At 41.7% G+C, this 16,069-nt stretch overlaps 1 protein-coding gene across 1 annotated transcript; it reads right to left on the bottom strand.

The window, feature by feature from the left end:
* Positions 1-54: 54 nt before the first annotated feature.
* c2cd3 (C2 domain containing 3 centriole elongation regulator) lies at positions 55-15,694 on the bottom strand. Its single transcript, XM_029447080.1, is given in 34 exon segments — positions 55-294; positions 1,525-1,633; positions 2,277-3,003; positions 4,060-4,250; positions 4,335-4,390; positions 4,392-4,485; positions 4,587-4,717; positions 4,800-5,005; positions 5,096-5,160; positions 5,244-5,382; positions 5,464-5,802; positions 5,902-6,501; positions 6,590-6,670; positions 7,085-7,353; positions 7,628-7,763; positions 7,851-8,023; positions 8,197-8,380; positions 8,460-8,643; positions 8,981-9,224; positions 9,730-9,881; positions 10,001-10,453; positions 10,701-10,832; positions 11,139-11,257; positions 11,370-11,485; positions 11,577-11,780; positions 12,051-12,151; positions 12,285-12,432; positions 12,549-12,701; positions 12,800-12,932; positions 13,028-13,182; positions 13,309-13,487; positions 14,012-14,169; positions 14,246-14,515; positions 15,460-15,694. Coding segments are annotated over 34 exon segments (6,591 nt in total). The 5' UTR covers positions 15,512-15,694; the 3' UTR covers positions 55-156.
* Between the last annotated feature and the right edge of the window lie 375 nt (positions 15,695-16,069).

Genomic DNA, 16,069 nt, shown 5'->3' on the forward strand with positions numbered 1-16,069 from the left:
GTTCCAAGACACAAAAACACGTGTTAGCAAAATACAAAAAAAAGGTATCCAGTGTTGAAACAATAAACAGTTCATATTTATTTATAAAAATACAAAATGTCACATTTATTTCACATGATCTCAAACCACTGAGCTGTACACATTTCTAGCACCACACTAGTGATTGTCATCAAAGTGAGCTGCAAATATTTTTGCTATTCTTTCAGTCTCTTTCTTCAGGGATGACGGTGACATGTTGGGACGCTGTCGGGGACCTCGGTGATGTGGAATGCTGTGGAGTGAAGAGCTCGGCCCCTGAAAAAAAAAAAAACACCTGCAGTGTGAATACCTAATAATTTTCTATTGTACCCAAATCAAACTAGCATACTGATTAGTCAGAGGATAATGTATTGAGTGTTTGAGGTGTGTGGTAACATGTGAGTGACTGCTCAAACAGAGCAAACCTTTCTTTGGTTTTCGTTAATGGCTGGACTGTTTAATAGGCGTACCACATGTCTGTAGTACATGGAGTACAATTTCTGATATCTCCACACCCTCCTTGACGACACATTAAGGATGGTGTGACGCAGAAATACACCTCTGTTGTGCTTCCCAACTGGCCGTTAGGCTTTGAGTCATCATAGAGTCATAGTCAGTGTGCTTTAGTTTGTGTGATGTTACCGACTGCAGATATTTTCAGATATTAATGTTCACACCAGGCCTATTGTTCTGCAGTGTTTTGTTGTTATTTTTTTTTGTAATATTAAATGTCTGCAAGGCTTGACATGTTACGAGTTATACTATTCTACAGTGATTGAAGGTTTTTACAATTCAATAGCTTAATAAAGATATCTTTTTCATATCAATTTCATAATAACACATAGGTCTGGCCGACATGAAAGAGCAGTTTGTATGTTGACAGCATCCAATGTTGTGAGTAAACTGACAATTTCTATGCCGCATGTCCTTAAATAGAGTGTACTGAAGGTGACAGACGGGATACAAACTCACACTTGTCTTAAGACTGTTCAAACTACTTTGTCAACTCCTTTCCCAAAGCTAAAGGCTGGGACGGGGAAAAACATTAGCGCTGCAATAGAGACTGAATGAGGGCAAATAGATGGAACAATTTCCTCTGCAGTGTAAACAATGGGCGGAACAATGTACACCAGATGCACTCATAATCCTATAACAGTATGTACATAATCTATTTAAAATATTTGTACAAGCTGTTAATGCTGCAAGTGGAATTACACTGAACTTCTGAACTGGTCTCTGCTCAGTATGGGTCATGTGTAAAGTCATCTATTAATAACGCCCTGCGTTTGCATGGAGTTTGGTCCTGATGTCTAGTGACTATAAATGTTATGGAGCAAGTAACACATTCTTCCAATAGTAATAATAAAAGACAATTGCTAAAAACTAAGAAGTTATAAATTAAACCAATATATTCAGGTACTCAGTGAGAGGAGAGTGAACAGTAAAAGGGGGAGAGAGAGCGAGTGAGTGTGAATACCGGAAGTTGAGTTGGTGACAAATACTCACTGGGTCAGTGGCCGTCCTGGAGAAACAAGGAGCTAAACGAATGACTCTCATAGAGGCCTCCAGTTGGTGAGAGGGGAGGAAGAAATTAGGGACCTCCACAGGGACCGAGCTTGATGTAGAATGTTAAAGCATCCATAAAATGATTGAGTTCAGCTTAAAAACACGGTTACACTAAATATCACACGAAGAACCAGTGACAGAGTGTGGCTGCATGCATCTGCTCACACCTTCACGTAAAGACACAAGTGAGTATGACAGGGAACAAAGGACACTCAAAGCTACCTGCTAGCTGAAGGACAATTCACTCACTGAACCTTCTAAAACAGGGGTGTCAAACATGCAGATGACTTTGCAAAGTGTAACAATGTGTTGTTGATCATAAAGTAAAAGCCTTTGTAGATACACTGTGATCAGTAAGTTGTAACACACATGTGTAAATGATAAACTAATACTATTGTTGAAATTCAACCTTTTTTTCTTAAGAAATTTCAGGTTGTTCATAATGTTTTGTAAAAAGATTAAGTTTGAAAATTTTCAGAATGTACTTTTTTGCACTAAAACAAAGGGAAACATTTGGAGTCGTCGTTATTTACAGGTTGTTATGCTGTGATTTTACTGGTTCGGCCCACTTGAGATCAAATTGTGCTAAATGTGGCCCCTGAACTAAAATGAGTTTGACACCCCTGCTCTAAAACAAATGATAACAGTAAAATATAATCTGACAGACAACAACAAATACAGATCAAGGATACGGTTGGAGTGGAACGTCTTGATTGTCGGGGGAGCATGAAGCATCATGGGTATCCGTGGCGTGCTGTGCGGTGGATGATGAAGCTCTGTCAGCCGACCCCTCGTTTGGGCTGTTGGGTTGGGTCCTTTCACCATCTCCCTCTGTGTCTGATGAGTCTACTACTGATCCATTAAAACTGTCACTTTGTTGATGTTCTTCTTCTCGTCTCTCGGCCCCACTACCGTCCGGAGTTCGCAGATTTACCATCTGCCTTTTCTCGTCCTCATCTTCGCTCAGATCCGCCTCCAGGCTCTCCAGAGAAACCAGGTCAGGGTCTGACATGATGCTGGTCCAAGGACTGGTTTTGTCTGTTAAAGAGGTCACCTCGTTTAGAGGCCTCGGCTTCACCACAACCTCCTCGTAATCTTCCTCTTCATCACCATCATCATTATCTTCCTCATCCCGTGTGCAACCTGTACCATCTTCGTCTGTTCCTTCGTTTTCGTCCTCGGACACAGTAACCTTGTAGTTGTGTCTGTCCTGCTCTTCCTCGGGCTCAGAGTCTATAAGGTCCTCAGACATCTTTGCCAGTGGTGAGCGCAGAAGAGACACATCGTCTTGGGAAGAATTTGAAGCTCTGCATGGACTGGAGATGCTCTCTGGGATAGTTTGAGGGTTGTTGTCTCCAACAGGGGAAGATCTGCTCAGGGGGTCTGAGAGAATTCTTTCCAAGTGTTTTCCTTGTAGACCTGGGTGAAGAGGACAGCGAGGATTTTAGTAACACTGCTCTTGAGAAGACCATGCTTCCCCCCCCCTCTCCATTAGACTATATTTTATTGCCAGTTATCATTAAGTGTTTTTTTTCTTCCAGTAATCAAAAAAAGAATACTTTTAAATATTCTCAACCCGAAATTCAGAGCAGAGAGATTGCCCCCACATGGCTCTCAACATGGAGACAGCTAAGGCAGCAGCCTGCAGCTAGCGGCTAACGGTGCTATAAGCACTAACAGTGCTGAAAGAGCAAACAGTTTATCGGACCACACCTACAAAGCACAGAGAAGCTCAGACTACTCAGGACGACAAATTGTTTTATTGAAATCCCAAATAATATTGTTTTCAACTTTTCAAATGTTAGAATTTGTTGGTCAGATAAAACAAGCCTACACCCGAAAAAACAATGATTAATCTAGAAAATAATCTGCAGATTAATCGATATTGAAAATAATTGTTAGTTGCAGCCCTAAAGTACGGTACAACAACTTGATATAAATAGCTTGGGCACTTTTAGAGTGGTAGCAATGCAGTGTTGACTTTATTCCACTAGTTGACATTCCAGCACTAATAGTCTTTATACAGAGGACTGAACGATACAGTCATGCCTCCATTTATGGTTTAAGTGTGCAAGCGACACAGGACTGTGTCCGTAATGACACTCTGGGTCGACTGCCAAGGTTTGGGAAACTAGAACAAAGCTTACTAGCCAAGAATTATCTTTAAATGGTAAAATTACTATTGGAGAACTTAAAACACACACACACACACACACACACACACACACACACACACACACACACACACACACACACACACACACACACACACACACACACACACACACACACACACACACACACACACACACACACACACACACACACACACATATATATATACACACACACACTATCCATTGTAGCATTTTTAAATGCTAAAATTATGTATTCACTAAAGTCTATTAAAGGAAAAATGTTGCTGGTAATTTCAGACCCATAAAATGGCCCCTTTAAGCAGGTGAAAGAGCTCACCAGTAATGATGTTGTTGACTTGTCCAACTAAGTGGTTGGACTTGAGAAGAAGCTGACATGTGTCTGTTTCCGTGTCCTTCGGTTGCTGGTGGTTGGTCTGACAGTCCTGCTCACTCGTGGATGGGAATGTGGGAGTTGAAAGTTTACGGCTGAAGTATCTCTGGATGTTGTCGAGCTCAGACAGTTTTTTCCTGGGAGAACAAAGAGTAAAAGTCAAAGCTTGGATTTAAAAAACTAAACAATCAACAAAGCAATGAATGTCTATGTGATGATACCTGAGAGCTGAAAACAGGAAGGAGCTGGAGGGGTTGAGGTCACCAGCACTGCTGCTACAGACAGAATGAGCAGCAGGTCTGCTCCTGCAGACCCTGATGGTAAAGACGTACTTGGTCCATGTGCTCAAAGTGGCGGTCACTCTCATTAGACCTGAACGGATGTAAAGATGAATTAATACAACATGGACGTTTTTTTTCTCCAGCAAGTAGAGATACATTTTAAATAAATGACTAAATGGAAATGTGACAAACCTTTCAGAGAACAGCCAGTCTGTGCGGTCCGGCGACGAGATCTTTTGCTCGGGGTGTCGACTGATGTGAGAGGGGAAGCTGCTGTATGTGGCTGTGGTGTGGTAGCTGAGAGGGAGTGCCTGGAATAAAGCCTGCTAATCAAACACAGTCATCATTATTCAAGTTAAACATAAACATATTGTTTTTACTGTATGTATGAATACTTTCTCTCACCGGTGAGTTTTTGGCAGCTTCTTCATTCACAGTTTTTCTCTGTCCTCGGAGGTCTTGGACCCCCTTTAGCGGAGTGATGGACACTTTGAGTTGGCCGTGACACTGACCGCTGAAGTCTGTGATGTTGTACCAACCACACACTGACTGGAACCCACAGACTAAAGGGGACAGGTCTACAGAGGCAAATCCAATCACCCTCTCCGTTTCTATGGAAGTAAAACACCCCAAGAGTGAATAAAAAGTATCAAAAGTATCAATATACTATATACGTCATCAAGTTAAACTGCTTTCTGTACCTCCTTTATGCCAGACTTTAAACACGAGAGATTGTTGTGGATCAACCAGTAGCTGCTTTGAAAGCCTGTAAATGTTAAACAAATCATCAGACTATTATTTCATACGACTGTGTACCATAGATAAAGAGTTATGTAAATGTCTGTCGACCTGCACTCATGTTGATGGTCCCACACAGGGCAGTCAGTGTTGGCTATGACAGCTGTGGACGCTAGTTCAGCAGAGTTGGCAGTGATGTACGAAACACAGCAGCATGGTGACCCTTCCATGCGCTCTGCTAGAGGACATCCTGCCAGAAAATGACAACACGATGAAAAAAGAAAAAAGAAAGAAAGTGAAGAGGAAAAAGATTTTCAGGTCACAAGCTCACCTTTGAGATTCAGGTGCATAGCCTGGTCCACTGTAACAGTCACAGGGAAAGATTCATCCATGCTCATTTCTGTGTGCTGCACGGATGTGATGTCTGGGGTTGTTCTGGACAATTTACTCTTGTGGCTGCTTTGTGATTTTTTGGGTGTAGAGGGCAAAAGGGTTCGATCTGCTGCTTCCACCTCCTCTGATGAGATTTCCCCCTGGCTGTCCGAGTCTACCTGGGTGTCAACTCCAGCAGGCACCTCCACGGGGGCAATACCTGCCGTCAGGGCGATGTGCACCCGCAGAGCAGCCCCTTGTAGATCTGCTGCTGAGCGTCTGAACAGCGGATACACTCCTGTCAAACCACAGAAATGTGACTATACAGAAATACAGCTCTAACCTTACTAGAGCAACAATAATCAGTTCAATTATAACACAATTAATAATTTCTTACCACTGAGAGTCTGCTTCTGCTTGGGCGACCTTGCAAGAGAGGACAGGTCGACAAACGCTGAACCCACCAGTCGGTCTGTGTCTCGGGGCCTTTGGGTTTTCTCTTTTATAAAGGCAACCCACACCTGAACCTCCAACCTCTCCTCTCGAAGATACCACATCAAGGGCTGAGTGCTCCTCAGCTCCACAGTTCTACTTCCCTGGAAAGTCACTGTGGCCTGCCCACCCTCCTCAACAGAGGGGTGCTTCAACTGGGAGCAGAAGGCATCCTGGTCGTAGAACTTGTACCTGAAATAGCAGTAGGTGGTGCGCTCAAGCTCACTGAGGCCCGGCAGTAGCAAGCAGTGAACAGGTATCCATGCTCTAGGCATCGAAAAAGTCAAAGACATCTTTCTCGTACCATCTTCCCAAGCTTCTTCATCTTCCTGCATGTCATTATGGGCCATTTCCCAGCTCAAACCCTGAGCAGCTTTAATGACTCTTTCCCTGTCCGAGTGGTGGGCGAAGTTGATGGAGATATCAAGGCCCCCGACCAAGATGTGCTGGTGCTGAGAAGAACTTGTTTCCTGAGATATATACACTCCACGCCAGCCAGAAATACCTTTATGGTTGCAAAGAGAAACAAAAATTAATGACTTCTCATCAAATGAATCTGTTTGACCCAGCTGAGCAGTCAGAGTGCAGCATACCTGTTATTTTAAGGATGAGATCATCAAGAGGTATTTTCACTGTGCCCAGCATCACATCCTTAGGCTTATGAGTTTGCACTGCTGCAACAAACAGCACAAAACAAATGAGTAACTGATATTACTGATTGAAATGAAAAGTTAACACTTACAAATGTACTGCTTCTATAGAAGATTATTTAAAAAACTAAAACTAAAAGATATGATGTCCACAAACTAGAGGTAAAACTTATTCTCAATCTTTAAATACAACTTGAGCAGCTCTGTTAACAACAAAAGTTATATTTAATGTTCGTTTGAATGTATCTTATACATGTTATTAATATTAAAGGATAAGTCAGATAAAAGTAGGACCACTGCCTGTTTAATAATATAAATATCACTTGCATGAAAATAGTTACTGCAAAAAGAAACAACATACATTTTAATGTATACAATTATAATATGTTTATTGAAAGGTAATTGTGGTAAATAAAACTAAATAAGCTTTTTTTAAACCTTTGCGACTGTCTCTGTTCCAGACAGTGAAGACGGCAGTAGCGTCTTCCAGCTGCTCAGCCAGGCTGCAGGTTTCTCCACTGCTCCTCTGAAACAGCAGATCACAGGACAGCTCTATGTGGTGGTCGAACTCCGGGCAGAAGGTCCTGGCAGCTACGCGGGTGCACCTCTTCTCACTCTCGGGCAAGAAGGAGACCTCGACTGTGACGTACGAGTTCACTCCCACACCGGCAAAGTAGCTGAATCTTTCATCTTGTTCTGATAAAACCCTGAAACAGAAGCACAGAAGCACAATAGCAAACTGATGACATTGAGGAAGTATAAATATGTATAAAGCAGAAATTAGGAATAAGTATGAGCAGTTAGAGCTCTAAACATACGGCAATCCTAAAGCGGAACTTCCATTCAGAAATTTAAAAAATGCATTCAAACACTGCACACTTGTCACACAATTAGGAACAGTTTCACACACATTTACCCAAACAAACACAGCTCTCTACATTGCTAAGGGGAGTTTCCATTCCATACAAACCAGTGACGTACCTTGCTGCAGCCTGCAGACCTGATGCTCTGTGCACCTGAACAACGAGTGTCACAACACGAGAGGCAGCTCCTTTGCCAGCCTGTCCTTCAGGTCTCACTGGTCGGTGCTTGTATCGAATGCACACATCTAATAAGCCTGAGAAACATAACATACGAGTCACAACATTGAACATACTAAATGTGTCCATGTGTTATTTTGCCATTACTCTGTGTGTCTGTGTACCTGAGGGCTGAGGCTGATGTCCTGTGGGACTTTCAGTCCTGGGAATCAGGGGCAGGGAGAACATTTGAGCATCATTAGGGTGCTGTCTCTGCATGGTGACCATGGCACACAGCTTTGACAACGGAAGTATTCCTTTGGCCACAAGCTGGTCTCGAACGTTTGGATAATAATATCTGCAGAGACATACAGATCCTTTATATGACACCAGTAAGTATTAAGCTAAGATTGATTAGGATTTATGCACAGGAAACCTCAGGATTTTTCAGGCCGATGACAGCCTTTTCGCTGTAATGAATGCCTTTCAAGTTCCATTTGTTCCCCCCAATTGGACAAGACCACCACAAACCTGCACCAGACATCAAACTGGACACCCCCTCCACTGCTTAGGCCTTGACTTGAAAGAGAGCTGAGCAGCAGCCTCTGAACAGGAACTCCTTCAGGAGCCAGAAGCACATGAGTCTCGGTGTGGCCAAACACCGGGTCAGGGACACAGAGAGTGGTGGTGGTACGAAACAACTTCAGGTTCACGTCTGTTGGAGATGAGATGCAAGTCAGACGGATATAGAGGAAAGAAAAGCTTTTTGGGAAATACAATAAAAATGGCCTTACTACTCTCTATGAGGTTTTGGTCCACTTTTGCAGCAGGGTCAGCCTCCTGACAGGGGAAACTGTACTGAATGTAGCAGTCAGCCTCACCCCACACTGTGGACTGCAGAGGTGTCAGCCCATTTACCTTCTCCACTCTTATAACAAACAGATGCTCTCTCGTTGCTTCCTGTTGTGCTGCAATCACCTGAGAGGGAACACAAGGAGGTGAAAGGGACTTGACAAAGTCGGTGTGTCCTCTTCACTCGTACAGGAAACAAAGATAATCCACATCCATGAGTCAAACAAAAACAGACAAACATGCTTCACACATACTCAAGTCTTTTTAAATATTTTAATATAAGCAGTGTTACACCTAGTTTACACACTAACTTATAAGTAATATGTAAATTATAAAAAAACGGTTTTAGTACTTCCAGAGGAACTTGCCTTGGAAGGTGCCGTTTACCTGCAAGTAGATGTTTGGCAATAACACTCTCACAAACAACGCTTCAAGCATTATGTAAATAAAAATGAACACTGACCTTTGTTTGTGAATGAGACTGGTGATCAAGCAGATGAACTGGTCTCACAAGATGAGGCAAGCAGTCGTATTCTTCATCCTTCGTGCGCTGGAGGGCAACTATCTGCTCTGATTGGCCCATAGCCAAAACAGCCCTGAGGTGTCCTTTACAACTACCTGAGAACACATCAACTACCGGCATGTAGCAGTCCACCCCTAAAACAGGGTACTGCGCCTGGAGAAGCAGGTGGGCGATCTTTGGATCCCTGAAGGCGAGAAAAGCAGAGAGAAGGGTTACTGGTCTCATGTACAGCCTCACAGATATATTTCCGTGTGTGTAGTGTGATTTGTGGTGGAACATTCCCGGAGCTTCATTTTGAGAATTCAGGAAATGTATGGCATGTAGGATAAAAGACAACATATTCTATTTGGAGGAGGAGTACCATAGCACCTCCCAGAGAGCAGGTTAGTAAAAGATCTGCTGATTATTTTCTTGAGTAATCGATTGAGCATTTGGTCTATAAAATGGCAGAAAATTGGGGGAACTGCAATTTACAAGTTAAGTTACAATTTCATAGGAGCTGAAGTTGTCATATTCAAATTGATAGTTTAGTTTTTGTTTCATTACCATAACAGTTACTACTACCACTTGAACTATTTAGTGATAATTCTGTGTCAATTCACTCCTAATCCAGTTAATTACATTTTTTATTTATGTTTAAAACAATTGTGTAATCCGTGTGTCTAATGTGTTGTCTTACTACTACTTGCCTAAATGACATGTAGAACTGGTGGAGAGGTAATTTAACGAGACCGAGGAGTCGATCCTGCCCTGTACTTCCTGTTTTCTGCCACACCTCGATTACCATCACGTTGTTCTTCATCCGCTCCAGCAGCTTAGTTGTTAAGGCCACAGGGGTCACCTGAGACAGAGGTTGGAGAAAAAGTCATTTCAGTGGGATTCTGCAGGAGGAAGTTGCTTCCTTCGTAGCCAAATAAAAAAATTAAGCTATGGTTAGAAGACTCGTTCTGCTGGGCTAACCTGAACAAAGTTGAAAGAAGGATTTGCCTGTCCCCAGCTCATGACAGATCTCGTTGTCTCATCACACCAGAGTTTACAGTTCAAGTACACATTTGGAGCCTGCATGGGCCCACAGTTGAAGTTCTTTCCATCTGGCACCATGAGTAACGTATGCAGCAGGACCTCAGGATCCTCCTCCACCTGCTGCCGTGATTTGTCAGGAGATGTGTGGAGGCCGAGATGAGGAGACGTTTTTTTTGAGGGTTTCTGAGGACTCCAAACATTCAGCCTGGGATCTTCAGAAGAGGCAGCTGGTAACTCCTCCCTGCCAAAAGCAACATGGTGAGATCTGGAGCTGGTCTCTCTCTGTGGACTGGGTGCAGTTTGTGAAGGCGATGCATCTCTCTGAGCCAGCTTGCTTTTACTTTTTTCAGAGGAGAAATCTTTGTTGTCTGTAGCAAGTTCTAGTGACACCTGAGAAAAATAATAATATTACAACTATGACAGTCACTTGGGTAACAAATACCAGGCTTGCAAACATAAATTCCTCGGTAAAAAAAAATATATATATAAACACATGTATATATACACATACATATACATACATACATATACACAAAAATATGTTAATATATATATTTAAAAAAATATGTTAATATATATATAAAAAAAATATATAAAAAAATAAAAATATTATATATATAAAATATAAATATATTACCCTGAGAGGTCCAATCTCCTGTGTTTCACTGTTTCCTTCCACGGTCTGTACAGGTAAGACGACAGACTGAGTCAGCTGCTTGCTCTGCAGCAGAGAGCGCAGAGGATGAACTGCCTTGCCGATGGGAACAGGCTGCAACAAAAGAAACCAAGGTCAGCAGCACTTCATTATCGTACTTTATTTAATTAATGTCTATCTGTCAGTTTTATTTGCTTAATATGGAAGCTCTATTTTATAAAAGTGTCACATAAAGAAAGAACCTTATTTTATAGCGGTGCTAAACGATGATGAACATTATAATTTATTATTACCAGAACAACTCGCATCAACTATACCTTGTTTTAACAATAACCTAGGTGGACCCAAAGATACTTGAAGATACCCAGAAGTCAGTATACAACCAACCAATATAATGCATTTTAATGTTAAGTCACTTACTTTTTTTTGGTCGCTCTTTCGTGAGTAAATCTTGAAAATCAGATCAGTTCCCCACCATTTTTTAACTGTTGCTGTACTGAAGTTGACAGGAAACAAAGAATGCTGCTGGAACTTAACCGCTAAAAAACACAGAAGAGTACAAAATATCAGATTCGGTCACAAATCCCGCACCCAAAACAGTGTTTACCACTCAGGTGGGTTTCATAAAAAGCAGATTGTAACAGGTCATACCTCCTCTTGTGACTTTACTGGCAACAGCTCTGATCACCTCCCCATCGACACCCTTACTACGATCATGTCGACTGGAAGTGGAGGCCATCGGGAACACATACTCGATAAAATATGTGCTAATGGAAAAAGAGAGAAAAGGCTTGTGTTGCTAATAATTTCAATATTATTTTTAAATGAGATCAAAATAATGTTAAATGTTTCGCCTACCACTTCTTGCTGATTAATGGTCGAGGAGGTTTCCCTTTACTAGAGGTCTTTCTAGGTGTGGTGGTTGTACTGCCTGTAGGTACGATTAGGGAGTCGATGGTCACTCGCGCCAGCCGGATCGAACTTAGCAAAGTCAACTGCTCTGCACTCACACCAGGAGGGATACCACCAACATCTGCAGACCGCTGAGGCTCTGATCCTGGACTGAACACAGACAAAAAATGGTGAATAATTGTCTTAAATTACAAAAAAGGCTTATTTATAGGTTTTGATCATTTAGTACCTTAGGGAAAAGATATGCCCTTTAGAGTGGCTACTTTTCAAGATGGACGGATAAAACCCATTGGACACACGGACACACAAAACACACACACCACCACCACCGCCACCAACCCCCCCCACCCACTTGATCTTATGAAAGGAGCTTTTTACTGTCCAAGCAGCATGGCTTAAGGAGCATGTAAAGGCCCTTACCTTCCACTAATCTTTGGTGCAGACTGCGTCAGCTGTGTTTTACTCTGGGACACTGTTCCTTGACCCTCCACCTCAGTGTCGTCTGGTCCGATATCTGACATCTGAAAGAAAACAAGACAAGACAAGAACGACTTCAAATAACCCTCTGCTACAACACAAGTACACTGACAGTGATGTTACACATAAAACTTGCTTTTTCCCCCGACAAATATTTTTAGAAAATCATCCACTTACAGGAGTTTTGTAGAACAAATTTTCCAGTAAGCTCTGATCATATTGTGGATCATTGAGCTCACTGTCATCACACACACTGCTATGGCCAGACAGAGATTCAGGGAAAGAGCCTTCTCCATCCCAGAGAGGCAGAGGAGACGTGTTTAAGCTAAATAAAACAAAAAGAAAGGGGGAGGGGAGAAGAAAAAAAAGAGTACAAATCTTGCGGAAAAAACAATAAAAACATTTTCTGTCACCTTTGGAATTAAATGTACACATATGTACCTGCCGAGGAGCAGAGTCACGGCTCTGTTATCCATGTCAACAGGACAGTCTAAGCTGCAGTCTGACACTACAGCAACATCCTCAGAGTGCTTGAGAGTTGAATCAGCATGAAGAATATTTTGAAGAAACATCCCAGAGGGAGATGGGAACAGCCTGCAGACACAAGAATTAAATCATATAGATTGTGTGCAATATATTATGATGATAGAAAACATTGTTTTGTTTTTCCTTTACACATTTTTTAAACATACTTGGAAGGTGGCAGGATGTTATCCTTTGGGAGAGGTAGAGGGGTGTCTTTCAGAGCCGGGGCAGAATCCATGTCACATTTCAAAGTTGACACAACCATAGCATTTCTGAGCTTGTTCCCACGCTCGAGGATAACTGAAATGAGAGAAAATGTTGGCTATTTCTTAACAAAGTCAAATTTGTGCGTTTGTGGTTAAGCACATCTGATGTGTATTCATGCTGCAACCAACCTGAGAGGATATCATTGGTTGTTTGGCCACAAGGCTCCTGATTTGAAGGATTAACAGCCGTTTGACTGTTTGGAGATCCGTTTGTCGGCATTTGATTCTCCAGCGACACTTCTTTGCCTTTCTTGGCATTTTGGAAATACAAGTAGTCTTTCCCTCTGAAAATTTTACAGCAATATATACAGTAAGATTATTATGCTCAGATTTAAATATACTAACAGTGAGCTCTTATAACAGGACAATATATATGTTATAGCAACATCCCAACAGCAACAACTTCAAACCTTGGAGTGTTTCCACTGCTGCTGCCAGCTAATTCTTTCCCGCTGCCAGCTGAGAGCGATCTGGGCTGTGAGGGCACAGTCAGTGTGGTGGCTTGTGGTCCTTCAATGCTGATATCTGTGATGGGGCCTGAGCTGCTGCTGTCATAGGCTTCTGTGAGAGGCTCCAAATGAAGGGAAACCTGAGGGGGTAAAAGAAAAGGCTAAGATTTATAATTACAGGTACAAACTTGAACATTATTAAGGGTGTTCAATAAAATGTTGCTATCCATCTAACTATCTATGGGGGGTTCAATAGTTTGTTTGTCAATGCCACAATTTCAAATGATGATAATAGCCAGAAGTGGGTGATAGGTGGTGCGTCCTAAATTATTGAATGTCCCCTTAACACTTAACAGATATAATTGTTGATAAAAATGTTAATAGGCTTAAGAGGTTTTGAAAGGCATAATACATCCAATATTTGAGGTTCCCATGTCTTTAAATGCTACTTGTGATATTATTTTGTCCTTACAACATAAGGTCACAGTCAGCGTTAAACAGCACCTGGTGCAGATTAATGATCTTGCCTAAAGTCACTTAAGCGGGATAATACTTGCCATTCGGGGAGGTTTCCGTTTAAGTGATGTGTTATTATTTACTTCAGTATCCCACAAAATCCACAAATGCAGCTGGCAGGTAAATGTGAATTCAAGTTTCCACTCACCTGTAACTCTCCCAGCTTTTCAGATGTTGGAGATATAAGGGTGTAAAATCCACTGATGGGGTGTGACAGAGAGAGACGAGAGATGCCCGCAACCTGAGCCCGTGCAATTGGCAAATGATCAGGTTTTGTCAGAACTTCCAGCACCAGAGAGCCCATATCTGTTCATCAATGACAGGTTAGTGGCTGATTTTAAACAACATTTTGGTTCTCAAACACCAAAGCCTTATTTGTTACCTGTAAGATATGAGGTGAACTGCTTCGGCCCACAGCGGATAGGAAAGCGAGCTGTGGTCTTGATGGTCTTCTGTGACGGCTGTGATCCATCTCTCGGGAAGAAGTGTGTCCCGTTGGATGACTCTCCCCACCAGCGCAGCCTTACAAATGTTGCAGTAGGAGGCTTGTGAACGGTCCATAGTACCCGGCTTATCGCCACCTGCAAGAAGCATCTTAGCTGGCCTTCGACCAGAGGAGGTAGGTTGGTGGCGGGGGACACATCGCTGGGGACTGCAAAGAGTTATTTTTGATTACAGCAAAGTCGAGACACAAACACTGTAAATATTAATGCCAAAGGTTACCATATAATGAGACAGGTAAGAGCTGGATTTGCTGCAGGTTTCAGCTCAATGTCTGATGAAATAGTAGTCATATACTGTTTTCTAAGGCTGTGCAATTGTTCAATATCATTCCTTACTGGATTTCTGCAGAATAATATTATGATATAATCTTAACATGTTGTCTAAATCAATGCTTTGAGCATGCTGAAATTAAAAAACTAACAAACTAAGTTATTAAGTCTGTTCGGCAAGATCAACTTGATTATTTTACATATGATTTTGTAGATGGTTATATTGTCTGATATCTGAAATATTCTTAGTAATAATGTGGTGATATTTTTCACCAGCGTTACTTTTCAGATACACAGAAAGCTTACAGATGCAAACATTGAGTTGTAGCTGAGTTGTAGCCTACTGCACTTTAATCTTTTTGTAATTCCATCGTTAACGTTAGATAACCAGCAAAGTCTCTTATCCAGCCACCGTGTGTAGCAGCACTTATCAAAGTTTTAGACTACACTGCAGCAACTATAAATACTGGAACACAACATTGAAAGAGACACATTTCTACAAATAAAACTAGTAAAGTGTAGTTGACTTTATTTTACAATATTGTCTTTTATTAAAAAAGTAAACTTTTCGCTTAAATTAATATTAGCATCATTTTGCAAACCTACAAGCTGAGTTACACGTTAAGATAATGAACAAATGCTTTCTGCGACACATTAACAACACATGCAAAATCACAAAAAGAGAGAGAGTGAGAGCATATTAACTTAACAGAGCAAGTGCTAGTAAGCTAACATACAAGGCTAATGTGACAGCTGACGCTAACAGCTACTTAACGTAACCTAGCTGTATTGCTAGCAGGTAGCTAAGCTAACAACAGTTTACCTTTCTTTCTGTTGCCTCCAGTTTTGACTGACCTCTGTTTTCGGCTCTTCATGCCGCAGCTCAATAAATATGTATGGTAAATGACAGCCTGGCCGAAGCAGTGGCTGAACCGTTAGCAGCCATGGTTTTTGTCACACTCCATCATTAACTCCACTAACTTTAATCCGTTTAACAGAGCTGCTGTAGCTGCACACACACACACACACACATACAAACGGCAGCGCGCAAAACTGTTCCCCAGCAACAAAGTCTGAACGTGCCGCCTCCGCTGCCGCTGTTTTTTACAGGTGCATTATGGGAAATTGAGTTTATTTTGTTGTGGCGGTCAGGTTTCTGGATAAATTCGACTAGTTTCTGGTTTCTACACATTACGTGGTCATAACAATCTTACGGATTTAGCTCAGATCTAAATGATCAAATATGTCTTTAAATTATTGCACCCATTTAAGTTGCAGTCAACACCCATTATTCTAGCTTTAGTTTTTGAGTTTCAGTTTTAAATAGTGAAACACATGCAATTGTTTAATTGCTCTCATTTTACCCAAAAGTGCATTTTTTATTTATTGGATTTATATGACACATTTGATGGCAAGGGGAATAAAACAATACT

This window comes from Cottoperca gobio, chromosome 13 (assembly GCF_900634415.1).
Source record: "Cottoperca gobio chromosome 13, fCotGob3.1, whole genome shotgun sequence".
Lineage (NCBI taxonomy): Eukaryota > Metazoa > Chordata > Actinopteri > Perciformes > Bovichtidae > Cottoperca > Cottoperca gobio.